Consider the following 25,108-nt stretch of genomic DNA (forward strand, 5'->3'; position numbering starts at 1 on the left):
CACCAATTCCAGACGCGGGCACGTTTAAGCGGGTTAGAACTCCGGCCCGATATCAGTATCACCACCTCGGCTGGAACTCAACGTGACACCACCGCACACGGCCTGTTTGATTAGAACCTTCACAAAGGGACATCACGCGGTAAACGGGGCGGCGATCTTCGCCTTCATCAAAGCTCACTTTCAATCTCAACTTCGCCACGAGGAACCGGCCAGGGTCCCGCCGGTTTTTTCGGGGCCACTTCCACCGCGTGCTTGACATACATACACACCACCGTGCACACATACGTAGCAGGCAGCCACATAAACTGCAACTCGACTGCGGCCTACTTTCCCGGACCTCAGAAGGGAGCGAAGTGAGAGAAAATTGGAAAAAAGGTAAGGGAGAACCCTACTACAACGTGCGGCGCGACGTAACTACGCAGAGACGGTGACTACGAATGGCGACGAGAAATCCCGCGAGAAAGCATACAACAAAAGCTCACTTCTCTGCACTGCACACTACAATGCAAGACACCTGCCCATAACCTTGAAGGGTTTGGACACTTTAGGAAACCTCAGATAGGAGCACCACAGCACACCAACACAACACCTGCCTCGCACGCACGTTTTGGCGTACACACTGCCAAAAACGTCTGCTAGAACTCATACGATATCGTCATCGTGGTAGGACGACGGCGCGCATAAAGGTGACACAAATCGCAACTACCCTAATTAAACACTGTATCTGCGCCCCCCCATATAAGGCAACGCGAAGATTGTACGGGTTGGGCGAGGTACGTGCGCCAAACTGGAGTCGTCGTTTTCGAACTACGCAGCTCTGCCGGTAGCGTACAAAAACTTCCTATCAGCACCACTGCGACCTACACCAGCTCCCAAGCTATTATTTTGTCGTGCGCCGGTTTGATTTTTTTCTCTAATTTCAACATGCACTTCACCCACATCACCCACCACATGCACTGCATAACCCCACTGGAGCTGTTTCGCCGTTTTTTTTTTTTTGCTAAACAACTACTGCACCACAAAAAAAAAGCACAACTGTTGGCCCTTTCGATGACCTATTCGGACGGTTCTATCGCGATGCCTGCATGAAACTCGACACGACCAACCACCGTACACGGACAAAGCCAACCGCGGATTGACGAACGCACCCGACCAACCAAACGCGAACCCTAGCAGTGTTTTTGATGGTGGGTGTGCTTTGCTGCGCACGATCACCAACACAACGAAACGAGGGGCCCCGTGCGCGTACGAGAGTTGAACGGTAGTGCAGGGGTTTTCCATAGGTTTACGTTTAGGTGAAGGAAACGAATAAAAATCGAAGAGAAAAGTTTAAGTTGAAGCCAAAAGTTGGGGCAAAATTTTAAACACCTTACCAGAATTATCTCTACTTAACTTATCGAGAACAATCAAATCAAATTTTAGATAAAATAAAAAGACGAAAACTATCGATTCCTCAAGAAGTTTGCTTACAGAACTTTACAAAAAATGTTCGGGACCACTAACGGAGAACAATATGTGCGAGGACACCACGCTGCCTTATTGTCATGAGAACTTCTTCTTCTTCGGTGGCACTACAACCTCGAGAGGTCTCGGCTTGCCATTTCTGGCTTTTTGTGACTTAATTTCACCCGCAGCAAGGTAGTCAGCCCTGCGTACGGGGAGACGGTCTGGATGAGATTTGAACCCCGGTCCTGCCGTGTGAAGACCGGCGCCGTTATCGCCTCGGCCACCGGACCGCCCCATCCCACCGGAACTGCAAATTAAAATAATATCTTTTTTTTTTTTTTTTATTCATAAAGAACGGCCTGGCCGTATTGCTAAAATAATATCTTATCTAAGAGATCAATTTGCGACAAGAGGCAATTATCACGTCTTTATGTGTAGAAGCGCCAACAAAGCCTTAACTAAGTTTTTTGCCAGATGTAAATTTCTATTAACAACTCAATCGTAGCGATGTAATCAATTTGTAAACTGAACTTTTTCCAAAAACATTTGAATAAATATCAGCAATTTTGAACGGCAAAAAACAAAACCATTTGGACAGTAGAAAATCGCGACGGTTGAAGCTTAAAAATAGAAAAATTTCAAGCATCAAATCAATTCAAATGACTCAAATTAGCTATAATCAGGCAATAACAATATCGTAACACGCCTTTTAAATTAGCAAAAATCCCAGAAAAAACTATATGCCTGTTCCTTCAAAATAAACCGACGATTAAAGTCTTGGCGGAGATCTGGTTCTTCCTAGAAGCAATCGATTTTTTTGTGTTTTCCCTATTTGTAAACCGTATTCTTCTGTTTCTCCAAAACTTCAGGAGGAATTGGGCTACCTTTTTTTGACTTCCATGGCTTTATAATAATAATTCCTTTTGTTGTTGCATTCCAACCTCACCAAAGCTATGAGAAACCCTGCTCTAAAGTGGCGCTACACCACCACTAACATCTGCCATCATCATTACCATCATCATCAGCGTCAGCGATCTATGCACAGCGGAGAACGTTAATGCAGCCGTTAGTATGGCGAGAGTGCAGCAATGCATTCGAGGGTCGAAGAAAGAAACAAAAAATACAGGGATCGTCAGCTTTGTGCACTTACGCTTGAGTTTGAGAAATCGTTCTTCGATGGCTCCTCAAGAAATAATAAACAAAACTTTTTTTGGTTTCTCAAACAAAAATATTTAAACAGTACGAAAAATGCGGAAGAAATCTCCCATAAGGTTTCTTGAAGGATAGCATCCACTTGAAAAGAAAAGCCACGTATGTTAAACCCAAAAATAAAATAAATTATGGTAATGCTTTTCCTTCATGAAGAGCGAATAGACCGGGACAAGTAATTTCCCATCATAAATGCCCCCAGAACGTCCACAGGGGTAAATAAATACAAAAAGGTCCATAAATAGCTACAAGGTCATACAGGAATCGCTGCACCATGAAGACTGCTGCTGCTGCTGCTGCACTTCGTAATGATTTACAACCCAAAAGCAATAAATTGAGCAATATATCACCGGGTTTCCTCACCCTATCTAATCGAACGGTATCTTTCGCATCACGTTTCCAAGACACGCGGTGTGCTGTTATCAAGCGCCTTACAAATAAGTTCGAATTTCTGTCGTCTGATCCATGAATAGATACACCAAGCTGATGTAATCCTATTTACTGGCCAATAAACTGACAACACCCTCCGCCTTCGATTCCTTCAAGCCTGGATACGCACACGAAAGAACGATAAAGATTACATGTAAAGCGGATACCATCCACAGCTGTCCGCTTGCATCCCTGTTACCGAACAGCAGCGCCTTTATTGCATCGTTTTAGCAGACCGATTAGACCGCTTCCGATCGCTTCCGACCGAACGCACCCATCCAGTGGGACGTATCCGGGATACAGTAGCACACCGGGACACGTGCTGTTACCCTGCGCCAATCAAACGACCCTTCCGTAATGCGCATTACGTACGTGCGCCAGAGTATCGAATGTCCCGGGCCGCGATCGATTTACAGCGACAGCGGACAAAACGGACGCCTTAAATACTTCTGACCAATACGTGCGGGAGGATAATCTCCTTCGATTAGGTTCGGCAAATGTGTTCTGTGTGCATGCGAAAATGGAGGAAAAAAGCGGTTATCAACGCCGGGTCTCCCGTTGCGAACTCGATCAGCTAATGGACAGATGTAGTTACGATTTTACATGCGCCCGACCAACAAACCCGGGGAGAGGCGTAATGCAACGATTAGCTCACGCATCTAATTTATTGCCATCTGCACAGCGCACACGTTTTCCCGCTGTGTCTGCAGTTAAATGCAACTAATTTTCCCTTTCCTTCGAGCTGCCCATGCTGATAACACACCAGAGAGCAAACGCACTTCTTTTCCTCCCCCAGTGGGGGGTGTGGCACTGTGGCAGGACCTCCGCTCCGGATCCAAAACATCGAAAGAGATGGTAACGTAATTTATCTATCCATCGACTGACACTCGGCGTTTGCAGCCATATCGTTCACATGGAAATTGCATCGAGCCACGTGGGGAGTTGAGGGGGGTTGCGTTTCCTTTCAATCTATGCGAACTGGAAAGGCAGGCGTGCTTGTAGAAGACAAAAAAAAACTCCCGGATCTTTCCCGTGGCCGACGTCTCCAGCGATAATAAATTGACTGTCAGAAGTTGGCGGGATGAAGCGGAAGAAATGTGTGTGCCTAAAGACTAAAAATAGCGCCACCCGTACTATTGAGAAGCGTTGGTGCTGGAGAAAGAGAAATCTATCTCCGAACACGTTGACAGTTCTAATGCAAAATTAATACCTCCAAAGGGAAACCTATTCCGATTCGCTATCTCGGGCCAGATTATCTCCAGTGATGTAGATGACTGTGGCAATGTTTATATAATTGGAATTGGATTCGATCAGGAATCTAGTGGGTTGTGGGCACGTCATGATAATGTCACAGGAACCACGATCGTTGAGATCCGAGTCTTGCTGGAGGACGCTTCAACGTAATCGCTGTATCTCAAATCTGAGCCTACGACAACTCCACCACTTTATCCAGATATTGAACGACCTAAACAGACTTCAAAAGCTGCGTTGTCCAATACTATTCTCGTGACACTATAAGTTAATCAATTTCGCTCCAAATTATTAGTTTCGAACTCGTCTATCAGATTTCCGTAAGCCTTAGACAGAGCTCATATTCTGATGAGTTCAATCTTCGTCGTTAAATGAACAATTAGTCATCCTTGAGCGCATTACATTATCAATAATATTGGTGCAAAAAATACTGGAAGATGATTTTTCTGAGTTATCGTAGAGCTTTAGTGACCAGACTAAGACAACAAGCTATAGACTTCAGCGTATGCTGGATTGGCTTATAGATCCTCATGCGATAGCAAAGGGCTTTAAGATGTTATTCATGGACAAGCTTATTTGATACACATTCAGTTCGTCTGTTAATAATTATTGAAACGAATGGAACAACTACTCCGACATCTTGTCCATAGCCGTAAAATTCCAGATGGCAAAAGGAACAGAATATCAAATAATAATTTTTTTATCATTAATATACTATAACTTGGTAGAGGTTGGGAGAATTTTGAAGACTTAGACGAGATGCACCATCAACATCTAATAAGGAATGGCACAACGATCCCAAATACAACGATCCAAATCAAGCCATGTTGGATCAATCAATCAATGATGTTCGCTCCTCGGAATCAAATAATCTGCCGGAGATCGTTTATTCTACGAAGATTCTTAAAGGCTCGGTCTTGTTGCCAAAACGAGCATGAGCATCTCTCCATAACAGATCAACTCAAATCCATTATTAATCGTCGCTTATCCTGATCCATCTGCAACTTTTTCAACGTTCGTTACTATTTTATTTTATCCCATCGAAGTACTAATAGGCATCATCAGTCTAACCCACTCTCACTTCCTTCTACTGACCACACACAAACACATTTAGCTTGGGTTTTGATTAATGCATTGTCTCACGATACACCACCTCGACCGCCACTCCAGCAACAGCAGCAGCAATAGCAAACATTATCGCTTTTAGCATTGCTTCCCATTTTGTTCGCAATTTCCCTTTTTTACCCAACCAACCAACGTTGGGCGTACCGGGTATGCCAATGCTCCGCTGTAACAGAACGTACGCAAAGCCACAAGGGCCGAGATCGATGTTAGCCGGGGAGCGTAATTGAATTACTTGTCGATAAATCGTTTCCCTGCGGGCGTACTATTTGTCATAGTGTCCACGAAAGCATGGCCACGGTACGCACAGGGCGCGCCTTTTGCCGCAAACGTTCGCCTATCGACGCATCTAAAGGCAAATCTCATTACCACCGTTCACCCACACACGGCCAGCAGGAGTGTGTGGTGAGAAGTTATTTAACTTCCCTGTGAAGCGGCAAAAGGTACCACCACCGTCCGGGCTCGTCGGCTCCATTTGCGATGGTTAATGTTCTAAAAATATGATACTCATAATTCTATTACGATAATATTTCCTTCCTTCGCCGGCAAAAGGGTGTGGAGCCACCGGGAAGCCGGTTCTAGCATAACGTTAGCGAAAGATTATGCTAGAACAGACAGTCATTTCTTCAAGTTCTTCTTGGCCGTCTTCCCCGACAAGTCCAACAGGGGCGTCGCATTTTGCCAACCAGCTAAAACGATAAAAAAGAACCACCTACACGTTAGGTTTCTTTGGTTATTGGGCTTACCAGGGGGCTCTTTCCGGCATCCACTATATACTCCCTGCTAAAACAGAGAAAATTAGTACAAACCATTCCTTAATAGAGCGACTAATATTTAGGCCACACGTCGCATCGCACCGCAGCCAGTCGCCGATCCATTCTTTGGCGCCTTGTAAAGCATAACAGTCGGGACCGCCAAGGGCCTTTTGAAATTTGATAAAGAACGTGTCAAGCCCGATGGGGGGTTCATACATTTTTCGATGCCGCCCTGCTTTCGGACTGGGTGAAATTATGCAAATCAGTGACACCGTTCCGCGTGGAACGGCTTCAGCTCACATAACAGCGAAACCCCATACGGCACGCGACCGGTAGAATGCGATTTCCTAAAATAAAACTGTTAATAAGCGTATGGCCCGAATGTTTGAATCTCGATCTCGCACCATTGCTGTAAGTAACGACAGACAGAAAGACATCACGGGTTTCCTGTTTTCATACGCCGCAAGACGCTAAACAAAACGGATTTACGCGCTCGGCTGACCTTTAGAGTTGGGTGTCTTTTATCTAGTCTGCTGCCTTTCTTCGCTCATCTGTCCACCATCTGTTCTTTGCGCACAGGCTGAAGGATAGCTGGGATACGTACCGAAACTCTTGCTCTGACCGCTGCTGATCGCCGTGTTTTGTACCGGATGTGTTGCGGGTGTTGTACTATAAAAAGAAGTCCAATCCAGACGGGCGGTTTGTGGTTTGATGTTTAGCCGTATCGAACCCGACGATAAATAATGGATCCCATACCCGCAGGGGTACGGGTGGATCACTCTTTTGGTCGGCACGTCACCAAATCGTCAAACGCTTTTTGATTCGATGTTTATCCAACGGGTTTTGTTGCTTCAGACACAAACAATCGTGTCTATTTTGAGGTTGTAAAAATGGAGACGTATTGATTAGCGTGCTCCCAAATTTTGTTTTCAATAGCAATAAGCATACCAAACATCGCAAATCGTGTTAAAGGATAGGAAGTTAGGTTTGCCAAGATTTGGTGCGTTGATATTATTGGCTTCCTTGACTTGGTTGTACCCGAGAGATAGTTCTGGGGTTGGGATTCGCGGATGGGTTTCGATATCCGTTCCTGTCATGCTATGACCATCGAAAAACCCCAGTTCTAGAATCTAGAGCATATGATAGATTATTCTCTGCCTAGAACAACATCTATATTTCGCCGCAGTATGTAATGTCTGGGGTTATTCATGTTTTCTGGTGAGATGTCTGAGAAGATACACATTGTAGAGGTTGATTTTCAGAATTCCTCTCCAATGATCAATTATTGTCAGTACTAAGTGGATATTTAGAACACCCTAAAACAGCATTGAAAATCTAAAGACCACATAGTGAGTTTGAGTGTCCTTGAATATTCCATGTTGGAATGTAGCTATCTAGGGTGAGGTTCAAGAGTTCAAGACCCTTAGATCCAATGCACAGTGATGTTTCAAAGCTATCAAAGAAGTTCTTCATGGTCATGCTGAAAGGCAAATTGCAAATTCTTTATTTCAAGAGTTATTTTGTTGGAGGAATGTTTGAAGCGTTCTAGCTTGTTTTTGGCACGTCTATCGCCGAACCTTTGATCGCTTTTTGATTCGGTGACGCCAAATGTTTTTTAAAACTTTTAATAACAAGCGCAAATCGTGTTGCAAATGCAAGCAAATCCCCCCACCGGCAAGAGGTTGTCGAAGCAAAAGCTTCAATGAACAGTTTTATTAGGCCATTATTCACACAAATAGCTGAGTGCACACGGGCGATAAAATGCACCCTGGTAAGCGCCACACACACACACACACACACCTCCCCACTAATAGGCCGATAGGAAATGTAACAAAACAAAACCTGTAAACCAACGATCCCGTCGACACCAGCTTTACGATATTGCACCCCATTTGCACCTAAAACCATTGAAAACAACGGTATAACAAGGAAGGACGGAAGAAAGGAAGTAGCAATTTTATGCCACCATATGCGTTTTTTGCTGTGTGATACACAATACACAGTCGGCAGGGTGGGTAAATTATTTATTGTGCCGCATTCCTTCGCAAAGAGGGCACACGCTCGATAAATAAAACTAATTAATCGAAAGTGTCGAGAGTGTTTAGACTAATTTAAAGCGCTCCGGAGCTTGGTTTGCTTCCTTAAAAAAAGGAACATTTCGTACGATTGGTCCGAAAATTTAGCATCAAACTATTGCACCCGTATGCACCCAAACTGCGACACGAGTGCACTCATCAATGCACATTCTTTGTTATTTTTAAAACAAAGCCGCAGAGGCCCTTAGATAACGGACGCTCTCTCCTGGGACCTAGTTTCGGCTGTAGCACATGTGTTTGTGTGTGTGGGCTAGTGGTTTAGCGAAAGAAATTCGCATTTTCAGGCCATTCGTGTAAGAATGCCTCGTCTCTTCAGCATTGCACTCAAGGCATGCAACTGTAATTGTGTGCTGTTGTATAATACGGTGGGTCTTAGACAGCGAAATTTAAATGCGAATTCATCATTCTTCGTTACATATACTAAAAAAAAAGACTTAAACAATTATAATTATAAATAGAAAATAGAAAATTTTACATTCTTACCTGCAAGAAAAAGTTGCTTTTGATGTCCGCTGGAATTCTTCTAGGAATGCGGACGCTGGAATTGACACTTTACGGACGCTCTGGAATATTTAACCGTACTCCACCACACTAATACAGCACTTTTTCGTAATATAGCCCCGCTGGCGTTTTTCTACCAGCACTTCACTTCACTTTAAGCACCAGAAAAACACAACAGAAACGCACCTGAATACGGATTCTACTCTATATGGCCAACATCGAGCACTGCACTCAGCACTGCCGTATCGCTGCTTGTGAACACTTGCCTCCAACTGCTACTACTGTCCGGGTACTGCGGTTTGCTGATTAGACAACCACCATGTTACTTACAAAACTAGTCCGTGCAATCATTATCTTTCGGGGATTACAATTATTATCAACGCGTTAACGTTGACACCTTCGCGGCAACTCCCCCGCCTTTTGCCACCGGCCTCCACTACTTGTCGTTAAATTTCCACGCCTGTCGACACATCGGGCACTGCTGGTTGGCCTGCGAGTTGAGCCACTTTACGATGCAGTGCATGTGGAAGCAGTGCGAGCAGGCACCCCACACGAGCGGACAATCGTCACCGGGCAGTGCACAATCCGGACAGCAGCCCTCGAACGCCATACGACAGATGCCGCAGTTGTCATCGTTGGCCAACCATTTCCAGACAGCGACACCCATCCAACCTACCGGAAACGGAACAAATGAACGTAGAAACGGAACATTATAGGCTACGGCGAGGAAAACGCGTGACGCAAGGACTACCGCTACTACGGAACAGGAAAATCGATAAACATCAGCCTGACCCCTTTTGGCTCCCTTCTTCACCCTGCACTACGGGAGAACTACAACCGGGAGCTCTTTCCCAGCTTCTCCTAGCGTACACACACACACACGCTTGCTATCGAGCGATTTTTCCGAATGACAGTTTTCCCTCACAAGGCGCTTTTCCATGCTGCCGGGATGCGCGTGACCCTTCACGTTCAGCTGTTCTTTACGCACCGTACAAGCACGGTAAAACAACTAAAACACGATGCCATAAATGGTGATCCGGTCGGTACTTACTTTTCACTGTGACTTTCATCCTAATGGTAAACACATTCGGTTCGGGGTACGTTTGCGGGAAATGTCCTTTCAATCACACACGCATTAAAACGCAAATACGTTTGGAAAATTCACGCACAAAGCCAAGTTCTTCCGATTTCGTTTGTTTTGTTTGGGGCCTGTGCGTACCGTGTTTGACAGCTGGCAATCATCACACGCACACACTGCCACACGTGCTTTCAACACACTATCTGGCCATCTGATGGACGAAATCGAAAGCTTCATGCATACGCCAATCCGGCTGCGTACGTGCTTTCAGATGCATCGCCTTTGACAGCTGTCATCCGCTGCGCTCTGCACAAAAACATTCTCGACCAAAATACGCAGAACACGCAAAAGAAAGACACACACAGAAAATAGAAAAAAAAAAAAGTTACAGTACAAGGCGAGCCTAGCGTAAAAAATTAATTTCCCGCAGTTTTCTTCGTGAAGCTTTTCACCGTGTTTACTTTATTCGCTGCGTGCGTGTGACTCAGCTTCTACCTCCGGGAGGGAGACCCCTTTTTTTGCTACAGCGAGAGATGGGAAACGCAGGAAGTAATTTACCCCGCGAGCGCCATAAATCCGGATCCAATGATCCAATACCTGGCTCACCAATGAAGGACGATCAGGCGTTTGTGTTCGACCGGAAGCCACACATCCACGGGTACCCGTACGCAACCGAGGAGGAGGTGGAACCGTACGGTTACTCCAAATCCGTTCCGGATCCGGAGTTTACCCGCGAACCGAGGAAACGATCGAGCACCATGTCCGAGGGTACCACACCGTCCGATATGCCTGCAGGAGTGGGTGGGGCGGGTGGTGGTCCGGGCGGACCGCAGGAAGAGGAACCCCAATCGACCACACTGCCGACCGTGTTCAAGTGGGACGGTGGTGGCAAGCAGGTGTTCATCAGCGGCACGTTCTCGCAGTGGAAGGTGCTGCCGATGGTGAAGTCGCACGCCGATTTTGTCACCATCATCAACATCCCGGAAGGGGACCACCAGTATAAGTTTCTGGTCGATGGCGAGTGGAAGCATGATCCGAAGCTGGTACGTTGTTCCCGCATGGCCGCACAGCCACTTGAAGGTCAATTTGAAGATTACGCTCTTAAGCCACTTTTCTCCTTCCGTGCTTGTTTGTTTTGTAGAAAAATGTTGAAAATGATTCGGGCTTCACGAACAATCTCGTGACCGTGCGTCAGTCCGACTTTGAAGTATTCCAGGCGCTGGCCAAGGACAGCGAAGATACGGGCAAGGACGAATCGAAAGACTGGGGCCAGGATATACCGACCGCCAGACCGTGGGGCAAGGAATCGGGACCACCGATACTGCCGCCCCATCTGCTGCAGGTCATTCTCAACAAGGACACACCACTATCGGTAAGCAATCGGTTGTTGGTGGCAATGGTCGCAAATCGTCTAACGCAAATCTCACTTTCCCACAGTGCGAGCCAACACTTCTTCCCGAACCGAATCACGTCATGTTGAACCACCTGTACGCCCTATCGATCAAGGACGGTGTAATGGTGCTGAGTGCGACCCATCGCTACCGGAAGAAATACGTAACCACACTACTTTACAAACCGATTTAGACACGAATGGGAGGAGGGAGGTGATGGGGTGGGTGAATTTTCATATACTTTTCCAGCAAACACACAAGCTGGAACAACATATTAGCTAGGGGACAATGGGGGGACAAACCAAAAAGCTGAAACACACCATACACACACAACCGCAAGATGGTTGATTTGAAAACGGAAAACGGAAAGGACAACCGTGACGATATAGCTGTGAGCAAGAACCCCCCCAAAACAGAGGTCACAAGAAACAACAAAAAAAGCTAAATGTATTCTATTCCTCACAGTTTGTTGATTATATTGCATAGTTTGTAGTTACTAGAGAAGGAAAAAACCAGTCAGATTACATATGATTCGTCAGGGAAAAACAAAATACGCTGCGTGCCTGAAGAAATCAGATTGACGGAAGAGACAGCGAAGGGACGTAACAGTTATAGCAATTGGCGAAGATCATACATATATATATTTTTTTAAATGCTTTCCGTTCAAACCATGACGATGGCTTACAAATACGAATCTTCGTGTAAATAATGTGTCTGGATATGAGATGTATCGGTTAAAGCAAGAATAAAGTTTTTCCAACACATAAACAAATGAACTTGATTTAAAACAGTGACTTCGTCTTTAGAGAATTTACTAAAGTGCGGTACGGAAATGGAGGAAGGAAAAGTATCAGGACCAAGGCAAGACTGCTGGTTGCCATCCACTTATAGGCTCAAACCCTAGCTCTGAGAGCTCACAATGAACACATTGCAGACAAGGACTCTGTCCAAACAGACGAAAGTCTCTTAACAGCGTGCGAGAATAAGATTCCATATCTGGGAGCGTTCTTCAATGATCTTTATATTGAATATGTCATGAGAAAGGTACCAGACAACCCAGCCTGCAACATTTATATAGACTTGTCTCACTACTCAGAGAGGAGTCGTGATAGCCCCACATTGAGACATACAGGACTGCTAAGTTCTAATGCTTCATAAACAGCTGAATACGTTACCCCATATAGGCACGGATGTTTGTCATCGCCTTCGGAAGAAAATAGGATACGGCGTAATGGTAGCGAAAAAGCGTCCCCACCTACCATGAGCGAGGATGACTCTCTATTCTAACAGGGTTGCATTATTACTGTGGTACGTAGCGAAAAACCCGGTAAACAATTCGGTCACTATTGCTTTGCTGTCGCTCTTACGATCATCTTCACTCGTGCCCGCTTTCTTCTCTTGCTCCGATTCTTCACCATCCGTCTCGAGCGAGGATCGTAACGGATCGCTCATCAGCAGCCTCATATCGAGCATTCCGAGCGTGATGCCTGGCAAAAGATTTAAAATTTACAATTAACCTCCGAAACGTATGAAATTCAACCAAAAAGTCTCACTTACTGTGAACGTGTAGGAAGTGGAACTCTTTCTCGTACATCTTTAGCCAATTGTACACGGCCCGCAGACGGTACCGCACCGTGTGGCCACCGAGCCGCAGCAGCTTCTTGTGGTACGCCGTCTGAAACAGATCGTACAGCAGAAGCGTCGCGTGTTGCGCGATTCGCTGGATGCTCCGTACGTCCGCTTCTTCCCGGACCGTTCGTTGATTCCAGCACAGCAGCACACGGTGCAGCAGCGCAACGAATGCCGCCACCGTCCGGATGTGGCACAGTTCACACCCGGTCGGATCGTTTCGGTCGTAAAACGATTGTATCCATCCGACCGGCTGCAGCAACACATTGCGCAGGAAGTGGATTGTATTTTCGGTGTTTTTAAGCAACGGTTTCAACTGCCATCCTTCGTACCGGACGTGATGCCGGACGGATGCTTCCAGCAGTGCGGCGTACATCTGCAGTGTGCAGGTTTCCTGTGAGAAACTGATCGATTTCAAGCGATACTGCTTACGACCCGGTTGATTTTCGACCGGCTGATGGCTGATGCAGAGACGGTTAAGCAGCTTGCTCGCGGTGCCGCCGTCCGTGATCTGTGATAAACGGCGCAGAAAGTCGGACAGTTCTACCAGCGAGGATGGTGCATCGGTTTGACAGAGTACGATCGAGCGGAACAGTTCGATCAGCTGGGGACCATTTTTGCCGTACTGTTTGATTCTTCGGGAACGGAAGCTAATCCCGTTCAGTAGCGCTGCTGCACCCGTAATCATGCCGTGAAGTGCGACCAGGAAGCTCTAAAATCATAAAAAGGTATTTAATTATTAAAGTGATTTGAATTGTATGCTGCCACACACACTTACAGCATTACTGATTTTCTTTATATCACCCGCCAGTCGTGAGACGAGACCCTTCTTCAGCAATCCCTCCACTACCAGTTCATCCGATATTCTACAATATAAGCCCACGAGCGCTAGGAAACGCCGTATAACGATCGCCTGCTCACCGACAAACAGTTTTTCCTGCTGGAAAATGTTCACCGGCGTGGCCAGCTCCATCTTACTCCTTTGCCGTCCTTGGACGCTTCGCTCACTGGACCGTCCGGACGCGCTGGCCCTTAGTTCCGCTTCGTTCTGCTGTCCCAACCGTTGACAGTACAGTACGATCTCGTTCAAAGCTTTCTCCGTTGCTATCGCTACGATTGGGTACTTGTCCGCCGTCAGTTGCATCCTTTCCGACCCAACACCGTAAGCGGTCGCGTTGCTTAGCAACTGAGATAGGATCGTTTGCAGTAGCACGAGCTGATCGGCAATCGCAAACTCGTTCCGGGTGATTCGAGAATACTTTCGTAGCTTACGTCCTTGGGCGGAACTGTCGGTTGGATTTGCGAACAGCAGCGGATCGATCTGGTACGCTTCGTACTGATCCACCGCCTGTTCCGTGAGCGCTAGTTTCGGCATCATATCGGACAGTATGAAGCAATCCTCTGTTACAGCCGGCGCCGGGTCTAGTTGTGCCGCAGCAGACGGAACGTCCGCACAGCGTAGCGTCGCGTTTAGGCGCTTCGTTTTTAGATTCATTATCTCCATCTCCTTAAATTCGTTCTCCACCTTCTGCGCCGAGATAGTTTTCTCCAGATTCTTCATCTTTTCGACCCACTCCTTCTGGATCGTTTCCTTCTCGCGGATCTTCTCCAGCCGGAGCTGCTCGTTGGTGCTTTTGACCATTTTCAGCTCGTACCGCAGCATTGACACCTCGCCATCCTTTACCTGCACCTTTTCGACCGCCTCGTTAAAATCCTTCTGCAGGCTGTCCACCTTCTTGACCAGCTGTTCCACGTGCTTGGTGAGAAACTTTACCTGAATGTCTTTCGCTTGCTCTTGCTTCTGAGTTTGAGTTTCCTTCGGTGGTACGGATGGCACTGGTTTAGCCGGTGGTGTGGGTGTTGGTGCGGCTTTAAACGATTGAGCGGAAGGTATTTTTGGCCGGAACATTCCCAACCGTGAAGTGGAAGGTGTTTCTTCCTGCTTCGGGAACAACTTTCCCACTGGTTCATCCTCCAGCTTCACTACCGGTGGTGGGGCGGGTGGTACTTTAAAATCCTCCTCAAGCTTAACGGGCTTAGGCGGAACAGGCTCACGCCTGCCACCGACCAGCGGTGCCTGCTCCTGCTGCCGGAACTCATCCAGATTGAAATCATCATCGTTGTTGTTGAAGTAGTCGTTGATTGCGTTATCGAAATTGCGGTAATTGTCGTCCAACTTTTCCGAAAACAGATCATCCTCCCCGTCCGCAAACAGTTCCGCCACCAGCTTGTCCGGTACCTTGCCGGGGCCCTTGGCACCGCTATGACCGGTCGTGACAACTTCCGTCGTTCGTTGCGTGCTGGACTTTACGCTCCGACTAAACTTACCGAACGTGATGTCTGCCTCGTACGCTTCGACGGCCTGCGAGGCAAGCACAATGATATCATCGTCGTCATCGTCCCACAGGTTTTCTACCGAGCTTTGAGCGGCACCTAGGACCAATGGACGGATTAAAACAGTCAGCCAGGAAGTACACTGAAAAACGGAAAGAACGCGTACCATTCGGTGCATTGTTTGCTTTCGATGTGCTGGGCTGCACCGGATGGTACTGCTGGCTGGGTATGATTTCGATGTCGAGTTTCGGTTTCTTCGAGGCTAGCGGTTGCTTCAGCTGAAAGTATCCCGACCGTTTCGACATGCTGGCCACAGTTTTGCACTACAAACGCGAGCGTACAGCAAACTAACAATATACATCTATAACATGTTTTCGTTCTCCAATACACAAACGCAACACAATTAAATATTAACAATAGATTCGCTTCACAGAGATTTCCGCCGTTCGGTACATTGCGATAGGCGCTAAAAACAGCACGCTGTGTGCTGTTTTGTTGATGTTTTGAGGCGGCTTTCTGTTACAGCTGTCAAACGCGCTCTGTGTCTGTCAAGCGTGTGTGCGTGAGTGTGTGTGAGTGAAACGGATGAAATATTTCAGCGCCTTGCTAAAGGTGAGCTAAATTGCTATCGTTTCGCTGGTGAGTTTTAGCAGAAAGTTTTTAGCAAAAATAAAATAGCAAGGCGATTTTAGCTAAATTGAGGATAGCTGCTCCGTTTTTAGATCGTCAGTCATATTAGCATAATCGTATAAACAAAAATTGATAATTATTCTTCTTGAGCATCTGCTCTACAATTTCGAGAGTTCCCGGCCAATCATTTGAGGCTATAGCTAGCTTGATTTTGTCAGTAGTCGGATAATCAGTTCTGCGCACGAAGAGGCAGAATTCTGGATGGGAATTGATCTTCAGTCTTGCCGGCGCCTTTATCGCTTCGACCATCGAACCGCTTCAAAATTAACGCATTCAAATTATAATAACTGTTTATGCGACGCTCTAATTGTCTAGCGATCCACCCAACTTTTTCTACAACATAGTACATATGTAGCACACATTTAAATTTAAATATATAAATTTTACAGATATCAGTCACTTTGCCGAAACAATCGAGTAACTGGTTTTAAAACTTTGCTCGTACGGTGAGCGCTTTCCACGATGGAGATCGTGAGGCACTGGCCTGGCCACAAATCATAGCTAGCTAATTTGGGCTTGGCAATATTGTCTCCTAAACATAGCCAGTATGTATCATATCTCGGCCACCCAACAGTCTTGGTATTGTCCAAGGATACGGTGACTTAAGCGGCCCGCAAACAGTTGATGCATCTGCCCCTAAGTTGATAAAGATCCTGGACATGATGTGCACCGTACAACAAAAACCCCAGCTAAAATGTTGACCGTATCAGAGCGAATCGACTGATCTTTAAGGCCTCACAAAAAAACTGAAGACGCTACGAACTGCGAATTGTATTTTTAAATGTTATTTAAAAGTTGAACCCTATTTCCTATCTATTTCCTTTCAGTACAGACGATATTAAAGGTTTGAGTCAAACATCGATTTTCACTTGATTCAAATGCATCACTGCTACACGTGTTGATCTTCTATTCAAGAGAATATGGACGTCTGGCGAATTTGGGCCAAGCAAATTCTTCACCCTGTACCGCGTTGTCCGATGGGAAAGCATGTCAATATATTATTTCACATTGCTGCCAGACATTGATGCGTTGAAGGTATTCTAAATAGATCAAATTCCTCTACTGCACCATAAAACCGTAAAGTGCATCCCCAGCGTATGCCACATAGTTAAGCAAGAGCAGCATTAGCACACAGCACAATGTAAGCAAGCCGCCCCAAAATTCGTACCAGTTACTGTTTACCGACACAGCACACACTCCTAATAGGTTTATTAGCCGACTCCCTGACACACGAATACATCAATTGAGTGCTCAGTCACCGGGTCGCGCGGTAGTAAAACGCACGTGATCAAAGTGATACGTTGTGGTACGATACTTGCGTTTAATGTTGAGCTGCCTCGTATATCATACATTTGCCCGTTCCTTCGTTCACCCGCAATGGCACCACATAAACCCATAAATAAACATGTAAGACTCTCCCAAGCTCAACCACACTCTTCCGCACTGGCGTGTGATGCATCTTCTGTGCAGCGCAGTGCAGGAACGTCGAATAGACACATGTTTTTAATTATTCATGTCCACGAAAATTGCTTCTTCACAAAATTAGAAACGTCGATCCCCTTGTCAGCTGGTGCGTGCATAGCCGTGGCATGCAGCGTAGCTTCCCGTTTTTCGAAAAGGCCCCTTTTTTGCACCCTTCGTGCAGTGCTCTACTCTACCAGCACCGAGCCATCCTCTTCAGCTCCGACTGCATGTGACAGTCGAGCGAAGCCACCGCGCTTCCAAAGGCGCGCCTGAAGATCTGAATTTCGCTCAACATCACCTTCCACGCTCTCAGACACTCTCCTCCGTCGTCTGGCCAAAATTTCATATAAATTAAAATTCATTTACCCTGACACTGCGGTCGACGGTGGACCCTACTTGCGGCTGGAAGATGCTCCACCCCGGCCAGCTCAATTGATGTGCGGCACTCGGTTTCATAACCGTGGACAGCGGTACCGCTTTGCGTCACCGACAGTGCGTTTACGCGATTGCGGTTCCCGAGTCACACGCACGTACGTACGCATGTTCTTGCCGGGGGAAGAATCTGGAGGAGAACAGGGAAGCGAACCGGAGAGAGAGAGAGATCATTAATATACACTTGGTATTAATTGAAGTTTACACGCAGTTATATTTATTAGCTTTAATTGTCACCAGCAGAAGAGTGGATACGGATACGGAGGCGTCACAGTTGGCCCAGACGATCGCGCATGAGGGTAGACAGACAGGTCCGTCAATAGCCATTGATACATCCCCATGCCCGTCCATGTATCTAAATTCCGATGGCAAGGTTCCTCGCCTTCACAAGATTCGAACGTCGGTATCAATCAGGCTAGCTGTCTCAGCGTATACTACCAATTGATATTAATTGATATTTCGGAACGGACTACCAGTAGGACCTCTCCAGTAGGCAGTTTCAGGCAGCACATCCCATGGGACTCGCATCCCAGCGTCCGTACCCAAAAATGGTTGTTATAGGTTATGTAAATGCTTCAAACATTTCGTAACGTACATCAATCCTCCCCGAGACACTTTGTTCTTGACCAAAACTGCCGACCACGATCGTCGCGCGGTGAGTCAAAGCATACAGCAGCATTGATAAACGGCACGCTTCCCTCGGAGGATCGTCGTGTAGGGACGGTGCGCGCGCGGTCGCCCAGATGCTACGCAGTCGCGATCCATTAAACTTCGGGCCTGCGAGGCGAGTACCGCACGGAGGAGATCCAGCATCCAGAACGACACTCAGTCAGTCTTGTTCGGAATCTTGCCCGGTGCGGACGTGAATCCTCCTCTTTCTGCTGCGGTTTGGTTTGGACGTGTGGTAGTCAGCTAGTCAGCATCGGCCGAAACGATGCCCGCCAGTCATTGGCCGTCCTGGGAAAGCTGTGTTTTGAGTGTGTGCCCGTGTGTCGTTCCCGGCAGCAGCCCAAGTGTGTGCGATAGAGATTATGAATGAAGGCACAGTGTGTCTGTCTGTTTGCCTCTGATAACGGTGCTGTAGACAGGCGGCAACCTCTCGAGATCCTGGTGCGCCGTTGCGCTGTGTACGGGAGACAGATCCTGGAGGCGGTAGGCCAGCAGTGATAAGCACCGCGGTGGTGACGACAAAGAGATCGAAAGTGATTTAGAAAAACACTGATTGGGAAATAGCAGGAAGTTGATTTGTGTGCGTTTGGCCGTGTGTCTATAAGTTGCCAGCGGTCTGTGGAACAACCGATCCGGATTATCTCGAATGTTTCCCGAACGGATTTAACCGTTAACGGATTCCTTCCCGCACAAGAAGACACCATTTCTGTGCCCTAGTGAGCTCTCGTGTGACGGGTTTTCCGAGCCCCCCAAACAATTCCAAAATGTGCAACAAGCGTGTGATGGTGCTGCTAGCGATCGGTGTGCTGCTGCCGTCGTTCGTCCTGGCGGTAGATCCGCGCGATCTTTACAGCTACATGGATGAGGCTAGCGAGGTGCTGCCCCGTGGCGATGAAGAGTTCCAGTACATGGATCTGGACATGCCAGCGTACTTCTACAATGAAAAATACGACCGCGTTTACGTAAGTGTGTGTGTGTTTTTGAACTCCGTTTGCTTCAAACGGCTCGGGTTGGGGCATGTTGGCCATGTTGATAGTTGGCAGGAAAGAATCAGCAATCAGGAGCCTCTGCTATGGGCGGGTTATCAACAGACTTTAATGGCGATCGTCGAGTGTAGCGAAAGAAGCCGTTGTTGGAAGATTCACCACCACCGGACCACAGCGGATCTTTCTTTCAAGCATTGATCACCGTTGTAAAACGATCGGTCAGCAGTTTTGTATTAAATAGCTAACACTTTCCTACCGTAGTTAGCCATTATTGCTTCAAGAAAGGAAGGAAGATGACTCTCTCTCTCTTATCCTCCCCATTAGTATGTTCTCGGACATACTAACGTTTAAGTTGTACGCCCTTGACGCACAATTCCGGGCCGGTATGGAACGCGAAAGCGCTTAGCGAAATTGTTTCGCACCGAGAAAAGTGTGATCTGGCGAATCATCTTCACCGCTCGTCCGAAGCTGTCCGCTTTCTCTTATCAGCAGCGCTGGACAGCACTCCAAACGCCGGTGGTAAATACGGCAAACATTAGCAATTGGTTGGTAAAAATAACGACTTTACGTTACATAAATGTGCTCGGTGCTCGGGTACTCTCCCGGAGACAAATGCACATGGCATGGGCTCATGGAACAATGGTCTAGCTGAAGATGGCGATAAGCTGGCGCAACCCCATCCCTATCCTCCGCAACCGAATGAATCGAGTCCGTTGTGGTCGAGAGCGAATTAACTGCGAAATGATTTATGGTTCTGTACCGCTTTCCTTTCCACACCAGATCAACACCAACGGCATACTGTCCTTCGGTGGGGAGTTGGTAGGCTTCCTGAACTTACCCTTCCCGCTCGGCAATCCATTGATCGCTCCGTTCTATGCCAATGTGGACACTACGCTGCCGAACGATACGGCTACGATTGTGTACTTCAAGTCACGCAATCCTGCCCTGCTGCACCATACGACGATGCTGGTGCACACCAGCTTCAGCAACCACGTGGACTTTGAAGCGGAGCAAGTGTTTGTGGCGACCTGGGAGCATGTGGGCCACTTCGCCCTCAAGAACGATGTGCTCAACTCGTTCCAGGTAGCGATCATACAGGGTGCGGCTGATACGTTCGTGCAGTTCCTGTATCCGGAGGATGGCATTAACTGGATTCAGGGCGATACTGGCGACAGTGGACTGCCGGATGTGCGGGCACAGGCTGGATTTGCTGCGGAAGACGATCGGACGTACGCGCTGCCAGGGTCCGGTACCGATAATGTACGTTTTGGGCAGCTCCAGCACTAAAGGAAGAGATTAAGGTGCATTGTGTTGCTGTTTTCCCAGGTACGCCATTTGAGCATTTCGTCCAACATCAACCAACCAGGCCTGTGGCTGTATCGAGTGGGACCTCTGGCTCCGGAGGGGAACGTAGAGCAACCGGACCAGCAGCGTGAACCGAGCGAACCGCGCAGCTGTACGGACGGTGGTCGCTACAAGTGCCATTCGGCAGCGTCCTGCGTGAACAGCAACTGGGGATTCTGCTGCCAGTGCAAACCCGGCTATTATGGCAATGGATTCAGGTAGGTTTTTCGTCGGGACCCTATACTTGCGCACGATTTCTTAAAAGCTTCCTCTTCGACATAGTTGCGTCAAGAGCGACATACCGCTTCGGGTGGCCGGTAAGGTGCTCGGCACTGTGAATGGGGAAGTCCTCGACACCCAGCTCCAGTCGTACATCGTAATGGCGGACGGTAGAACGTACACCGCGATCAGTCCGCTCGAGGAGCAGATGGGTACGAACCTGCAGCTGACACACATCCTCGGTGGGACGATTGCGTGGCTGTTCGCCAAACCTTTGGGAGCGACCATTAACGGGTACCAGCTGACCGGTGGCAAGTTTAATCACACCAGCACGCTCCAGTTCGCGACGGGTGAAATGTTTCACATCAACCAACAGTACAGTGGGTTGAACGTTTGGGATCAGCTGGCGCTGGATGTGAACCTTTCCGGACAGTTGCCCGTAGTGCCGGCGCTGGAGAAGCTCCAGCTGGATGATTATTCCGTTTCGTTCCGGCGGTCGGGAAGGGGACGACTGCAGGCCGTATCCTCGCACACGTTCCGCGTGGAGTCACAGGCACGCAACGTTTCGTTCACGCTGTATCAGGACATCACGTACGAGGGCTGCCGTGGCAATGAGGACGCTAATGCGGGCAAGGATGAGGGCATGCTGAAGATTAGTCGCATAAATCTGGGCTACGAGCCTCGGGAGCGTGCCGTTCGGATGGGCATGCTCAGCAAGATGGTGGTGGGCGATCAGTTCAACCCGTGCGATGAGGCCAACTGTGGCGATAATACGGTTTGCGTGCCGAAACCGGATGATACGTTCGATGTATGTATGCTCCTGCTCTTTTCCCAAGCTTCCGTTAGGAGCTAAATCTGTTCCGCTTTCCAGTGCAACTGCAAGAACGGATTCACCTATGTGCCTTACGGTAATAGCGACCGCATCAACTGCGTAGACATCGACGAGTGTGCAGGAGTTAACATCTGTGACGAAAACGCCCAGTGCTACAACGAACCGGGCGGTTATAGTTGCCGCTGCAACCCAGGCTACGAGGGCAATGGCTACCAGTGTGATAAATTCACCGGCCACAGTCAACCGACCTCTTCCTCGTACACCGTGTCGACACCGCCCGGGTACGGTAGTTACAACGAGGTGGACAGTGACCCGAACCAGGAAGAACCGTACCAGTGTGAGGTAGGTTTGAGAGATAACGACCTCTTAGGTCATGCCTGCCATTTCTGGCATACTAGGCTTAACGATACCATGTAGTGGGATAGTCAGTCCTCACTACGGGGAAACGGTCCGGATTTTATGTGTGACGCCTTTTCGCTAATCGGTACTTCATTTCTAGCGCTGTGCGGACTATGCAGAATGTGTCGAGGGTCAGTGCCAGTGTCGGTCCGGCTACGAAGGCGATGGCGTCACGTACTGTGAGGCTCTTTGCGATTCGGAAAGCGTGTGGAATGGCGAGGCTTGCGTCAAGGAAGCGTACGTCGAGGAGGGTAAGTGTGGGACTAATGTGGTGTAAAATTAGGCAACTCATTTCCTCTTCTGCATGCGCATTTTGCAGAAGAGATTGCACCGTTCTGTACGATTCTGGGCTGTACGTGCCCTACCGGCTACACGCTGATTGAGTACGCGTTCAATCAGATCTGCCGACGCGTTCCGCTGGATCCGGAGGAGGAAGCGCTCGCCGTCAACATGCCTTCCTGCGAGGTGGAAAACAACTGCAGCCCACACGCAAACTGTGAGTGGCGTGACAACGTGTACCGGTACGAGTGTATCTGCAATCCCGGGTACGACGGCAATGGGTATACGTGCGTGGAGAAGGAAGTGTCCTGCCAGGACGATGAGGAAATCTGTGACATTCATGCGTCCTGCAATTATGTGCTCGATTTGAAGATGTCCGTCTGCTCGTGTAATAAGGGCTACGAAGGTGACGGGCGCACGTGTCATCTAGCGCCGGAATGTGCCGTCGATGATGATTGCGGTATGAACTCAGAATGTCAGGCTGGACTGTGCGTTTGCCAGGAAGGGTTCGAACGGGATCTGTCGGACTTTTGCGTGCGGGCCGGATCTTGCGGTGGTGCGTACTGTGCCGAGAACGCGATGTGTGTGGTTGATCCGGTACAGAAAATTCCCTACTGCCACTGTCCGGCTGGGTACATCGGGGATGGAGTGTCCCAGTGCCGATCGATTCCACCGCCGTGCAATGTGCGCAACAACTGTGGACTGCACGCTTCCTGTGTGCCGAGTTACAGGTGAGATTGGGTCAGTTGGGGATATTTACTGGCGGCTTGATCATATTCTTTCAATTCTTATCAGAGATCAATCGACGTACGAGTGTACGTGCAACCAGGGCTTCTTTGGCGATGGATTTGTCTGCACCCCGGAACGCAACTGTGCCAACATTCCGAGCCTTTGCGACCAGAACGCACGCTGCGAATCGACCACCAACGGGTACCAGTGTATCTGCAACGATGGGTTCATCGGTAACGGTTCGGTCTGCAATACGGCCCACCGGCTAGATGATGGATTCCTGCTCATTAGCCAAGGTGTGGCAAACATTCGCGTACCGCTTAACGGTGGGCAAGGTTACCCCGTCACGATGGCGCTCATGTCGATCGGGCTGGATCGTGATTGTGCCGAGGGTCGCATCTACTGGAGTGATATTCACGCCAAGCAGATCGTTAGCGCCAAGTACGACGGTACGGACCAGAAACCGTTCATCACCAAGGACATTGTGTCGCCCGAGGGCGTTGCGGTCGATTGGATCTCGCGCCGCCTTTACTGGACCGATTCGGCAAAGGACACGATCGAGGTGGCTAGTTTGGAGAATCCGGAGCAGCGTGCCGTGCTCGTTTCGAAGTATCTGGTTAATCCGCGCGGCATTGCGGTCGATCCGCATCAGAGCAAGCTGTACTGGTCGGACTGGAACCGTGACGGGCCAAAGATTGAGTGGTCCAATCTGGACGGCACCGAGCGACAGTTGCTGGTGGGCAGTCCGCAGGTAGCGCTCCCGAACAGCATCCAGGTATCGATGGCAAGCGGTGAGCTGTGCTATGCCGATGCCGGTACGCAGAAGGTCGAGTGTATCGATACGTACAGCAAAGGGATAAGGACGATTGCAAGCAATCTGAGCTATCCGTTCGGGCTGGCCGTTACCGACGATCTGTTCTACTGGACGGACTGGAAGACGTAAGTGTCGGCGCGTGTCTCGTGGAGGCAACTACTAACGATCTAAACATGCCATCTTTTTTCGCTTTAACAGGAAAAAGATCGAAAGCATCAACCTGTACGGCGTGCGCCAGAAGGCCATCAATTCGCCGGTGTTTGGCAACCATCGCATGTACGGCATGACCGCCGTGACGGACAAATGCCCCCTGTTCCACAGCCCGTGCGTTATCAACAATGGCGACTGTACGGAGGACAAGCTGTGTCTGATCAATCCGCGCGCACCTTCCGGCCGTAGCTGCAAATGCGTCCGCAACTGCAACGACGTCATACTAGACTACTAAAGGACTAGCGAATAAGCAGGCACGTTTGTCTTCTGCACACTGCCAGTAGTGGGTTTTTTCCGTTTGATTTTTTTAAACCGAGCAAATTAGCTTACAAAAACAGTAGGTTAGAGCTTTCACAACACGAAAAACTTCTTTGCGGGCATCGCAAAAAAGTATCGATTAAAATGTGCATTAAAGTCCAATAAACTACACCAAATTAATGAGGGAGAATCGAAGTGCAGTGGAGCTTTTGGGAAATGGGGCTTTCTTAATAATTTTTTGCGAAGCGTAATCAGCCTGGTAAAGTTGCTGCGTCTCTTGTTCGCCTTCGTTATTGTGTTTTGTGCACCGATATTAAGCCGTAAATGCAGAATTACCTTGAGAAGATTGCCTCGGAAGATCAGCTTGTTGGATGGTTTGCAGGATCATATTCGTTTGAAATATTTTTCAAAAATTTAAAACACCAACTGATCAGAGAATTCCAATAAACGTTCGATCGCCTTTTGCTGAAACAAGACAACAACAACAACAGCAACAACAGCGCTCGAGCTGTCATCGTTTGTTTTGCTGCTGAGCGAGAGAG

The 25,108-nt window shown here is 48.2% G+C and overlaps 4 protein-coding genes across 10 annotated transcripts in view; 2 read left to right on the top strand and 2 right to left on the bottom strand.

Annotated features, from left to right (window-relative positions):
* Nucleotides 1-10,087, bottom strand: part of LOC118513658 (transcriptional regulator ovo-like) — a 54,032-nt gene extending 43,945 nt beyond the window's left edge. The window contains exons 1-2 of one of the 7 annotated variants that reach the window (XR_004906500.1): nucleotides 9,861-10,034; nucleotides 8,792-9,481 (exon numbers count right to left, since the gene is read on the bottom strand). The gene's annotated coding sequence lies outside the window, so the exon portion shown is untranslated. Of the gene's footprint in view, nucleotides 1-948; nucleotides 1,178-8,791; nucleotides 9,495-9,601; nucleotides 9,739-9,860 lie in introns of those variants that run through there. The other 6 variants (XM_036059747.1, XM_036059748.1, XM_036059750.1 and 3 more) reach the window with 6 other exon arrangements.
* Nucleotides 10,088-10,151: 64 nt separating this feature from the next.
* On the top strand, nucleotides 10,152-12,066 carry LOC118513660 (5'-AMP-activated protein kinase subunit beta-2). The gene is made up of 3 exons (XM_036059754.1): nucleotides 10,152-10,930; nucleotides 11,029-11,259; nucleotides 11,325-12,066. The coding sequence occupies exons 1-3, from the start codon at nucleotides 10,421-10,423 to the stop codon at nucleotides 11,469-11,471; spliced, it is 888 nt and encodes a 295-aa protein (XP_035915647.1). The 5' UTR covers nucleotides 10,152-10,420; the 3' UTR covers nucleotides 11,472-12,066.
* A 441-nt stretch (nucleotides 12,067-12,507) lies between these two features.
* On the bottom strand, nucleotides 12,508-15,776 carry LOC118513657. The gene is made up of 4 exons (XM_036059743.1): nucleotides 15,408-15,776; nucleotides 13,686-15,340; nucleotides 12,836-13,619; nucleotides 12,508-12,765 (listed from the first exon to the last, which is right to left on the bottom strand). The coding sequence occupies exons 1-4, from the start codon at nucleotides 15,544-15,546 to the stop codon at nucleotides 12,557-12,559; spliced, it is 2,787 nt and encodes a 928-aa protein (XP_035915636.1). The 5' UTR covers nucleotides 15,547-15,776; the 3' UTR covers nucleotides 12,508-12,556.
* Nucleotides 15,777-18,658: 2,882 nt separating this feature from the next.
* On the top strand, nucleotides 18,659-24,761 carry LOC118513655 (nidogen). The gene is made up of 9 exons (XM_036059741.1): nucleotides 18,659-19,458; nucleotides 20,263-20,742; nucleotides 20,809-21,044; nucleotides 21,109-21,853; nucleotides 21,917-22,219; nucleotides 22,377-22,527; nucleotides 22,596-23,286; nucleotides 23,351-24,223; nucleotides 24,297-24,761. The coding sequence occupies exons 1-9, from the start codon at nucleotides 19,261-19,263 to the stop codon at nucleotides 24,541-24,543; spliced, it is 3,924 nt and encodes a 1,307-aa protein (XP_035915634.1). The 5' UTR covers nucleotides 18,659-19,260; the 3' UTR covers nucleotides 24,544-24,761.
* Nucleotides 24,762-25,108: the final 347 nt, after the last annotated feature.

Source organism: Anopheles stephensi, chromosome 3, assembly GCF_013141755.1.
Source record: "Anopheles stephensi strain Indian chromosome 3, UCI_ANSTEP_V1.0, whole genome shotgun sequence".
Lineage (NCBI taxonomy): Eukaryota > Metazoa > Arthropoda > Insecta > Diptera > Culicidae > Anopheles > Anopheles stephensi.

Bases quoted from the DNA above. Each gene is read 5' to 3' on its own strand.
- LOC118513660 (XM_036059754.1), top strand. From the start codon at position 10,421: ATGGGAAACGCAGGAAGTAATTTACCCCGCGAGCGCCATAAATCCGGA. The intron at 10,931-11,028 runs GTACGTTGTTCC...TTTGTTTTGTAG, and splicing joins GGAAGCATGATCCGAAGCTG to AAAAATGTTGAAAATGATTC. The intron at 11,260-11,324 runs GTAAGCAATCGG...ACTTTCCCACAG, and splicing joins ACAAGGACACACCACTATCG to TGCGAGCCAACACTTCTTCC.
- LOC118513657 (XM_036059743.1), bottom strand. From the start codon at position 15,546: ATGTCGAAACGGTCGGGATACTTTCAGCTGAAGCAACCGCTAGCCTCG. The intron at 15,341-15,407 runs GTACGCGTTCTT...CATTGGTCCTAG, and splicing joins AGCAAACAATGCACCGAATG to GTGCCGCTCAAAGCTCGGTA. The intron at 13,620-13,685 runs GTAAGTGTGTGT...TTATGATTTTAG, and splicing joins TAAAGAAAATCAGTAATGCT to AGCTTCCTGGTCGCACTTCA.
- LOC118513655 (XM_036059741.1), top strand. From the start codon at position 19,261: ATGTGCAACAAGCGTGTGATGGTGCTGCTAGCGATCGGTGTGCTGCTG. The intron at 19,459-20,262 runs GTAAGTGTGTGT...TTTCCACACCAG, and splicing joins AAAAATACGACCGCGTTTAC to ATCAACACCAACGGCATACT. The intron at 24,224-24,296 runs GTAAGTGTCGGC...TCGCTTTAACAG, and splicing joins TACTGGACGGACTGGAAGAC to GAAAAAGATCGAAAGCATCA.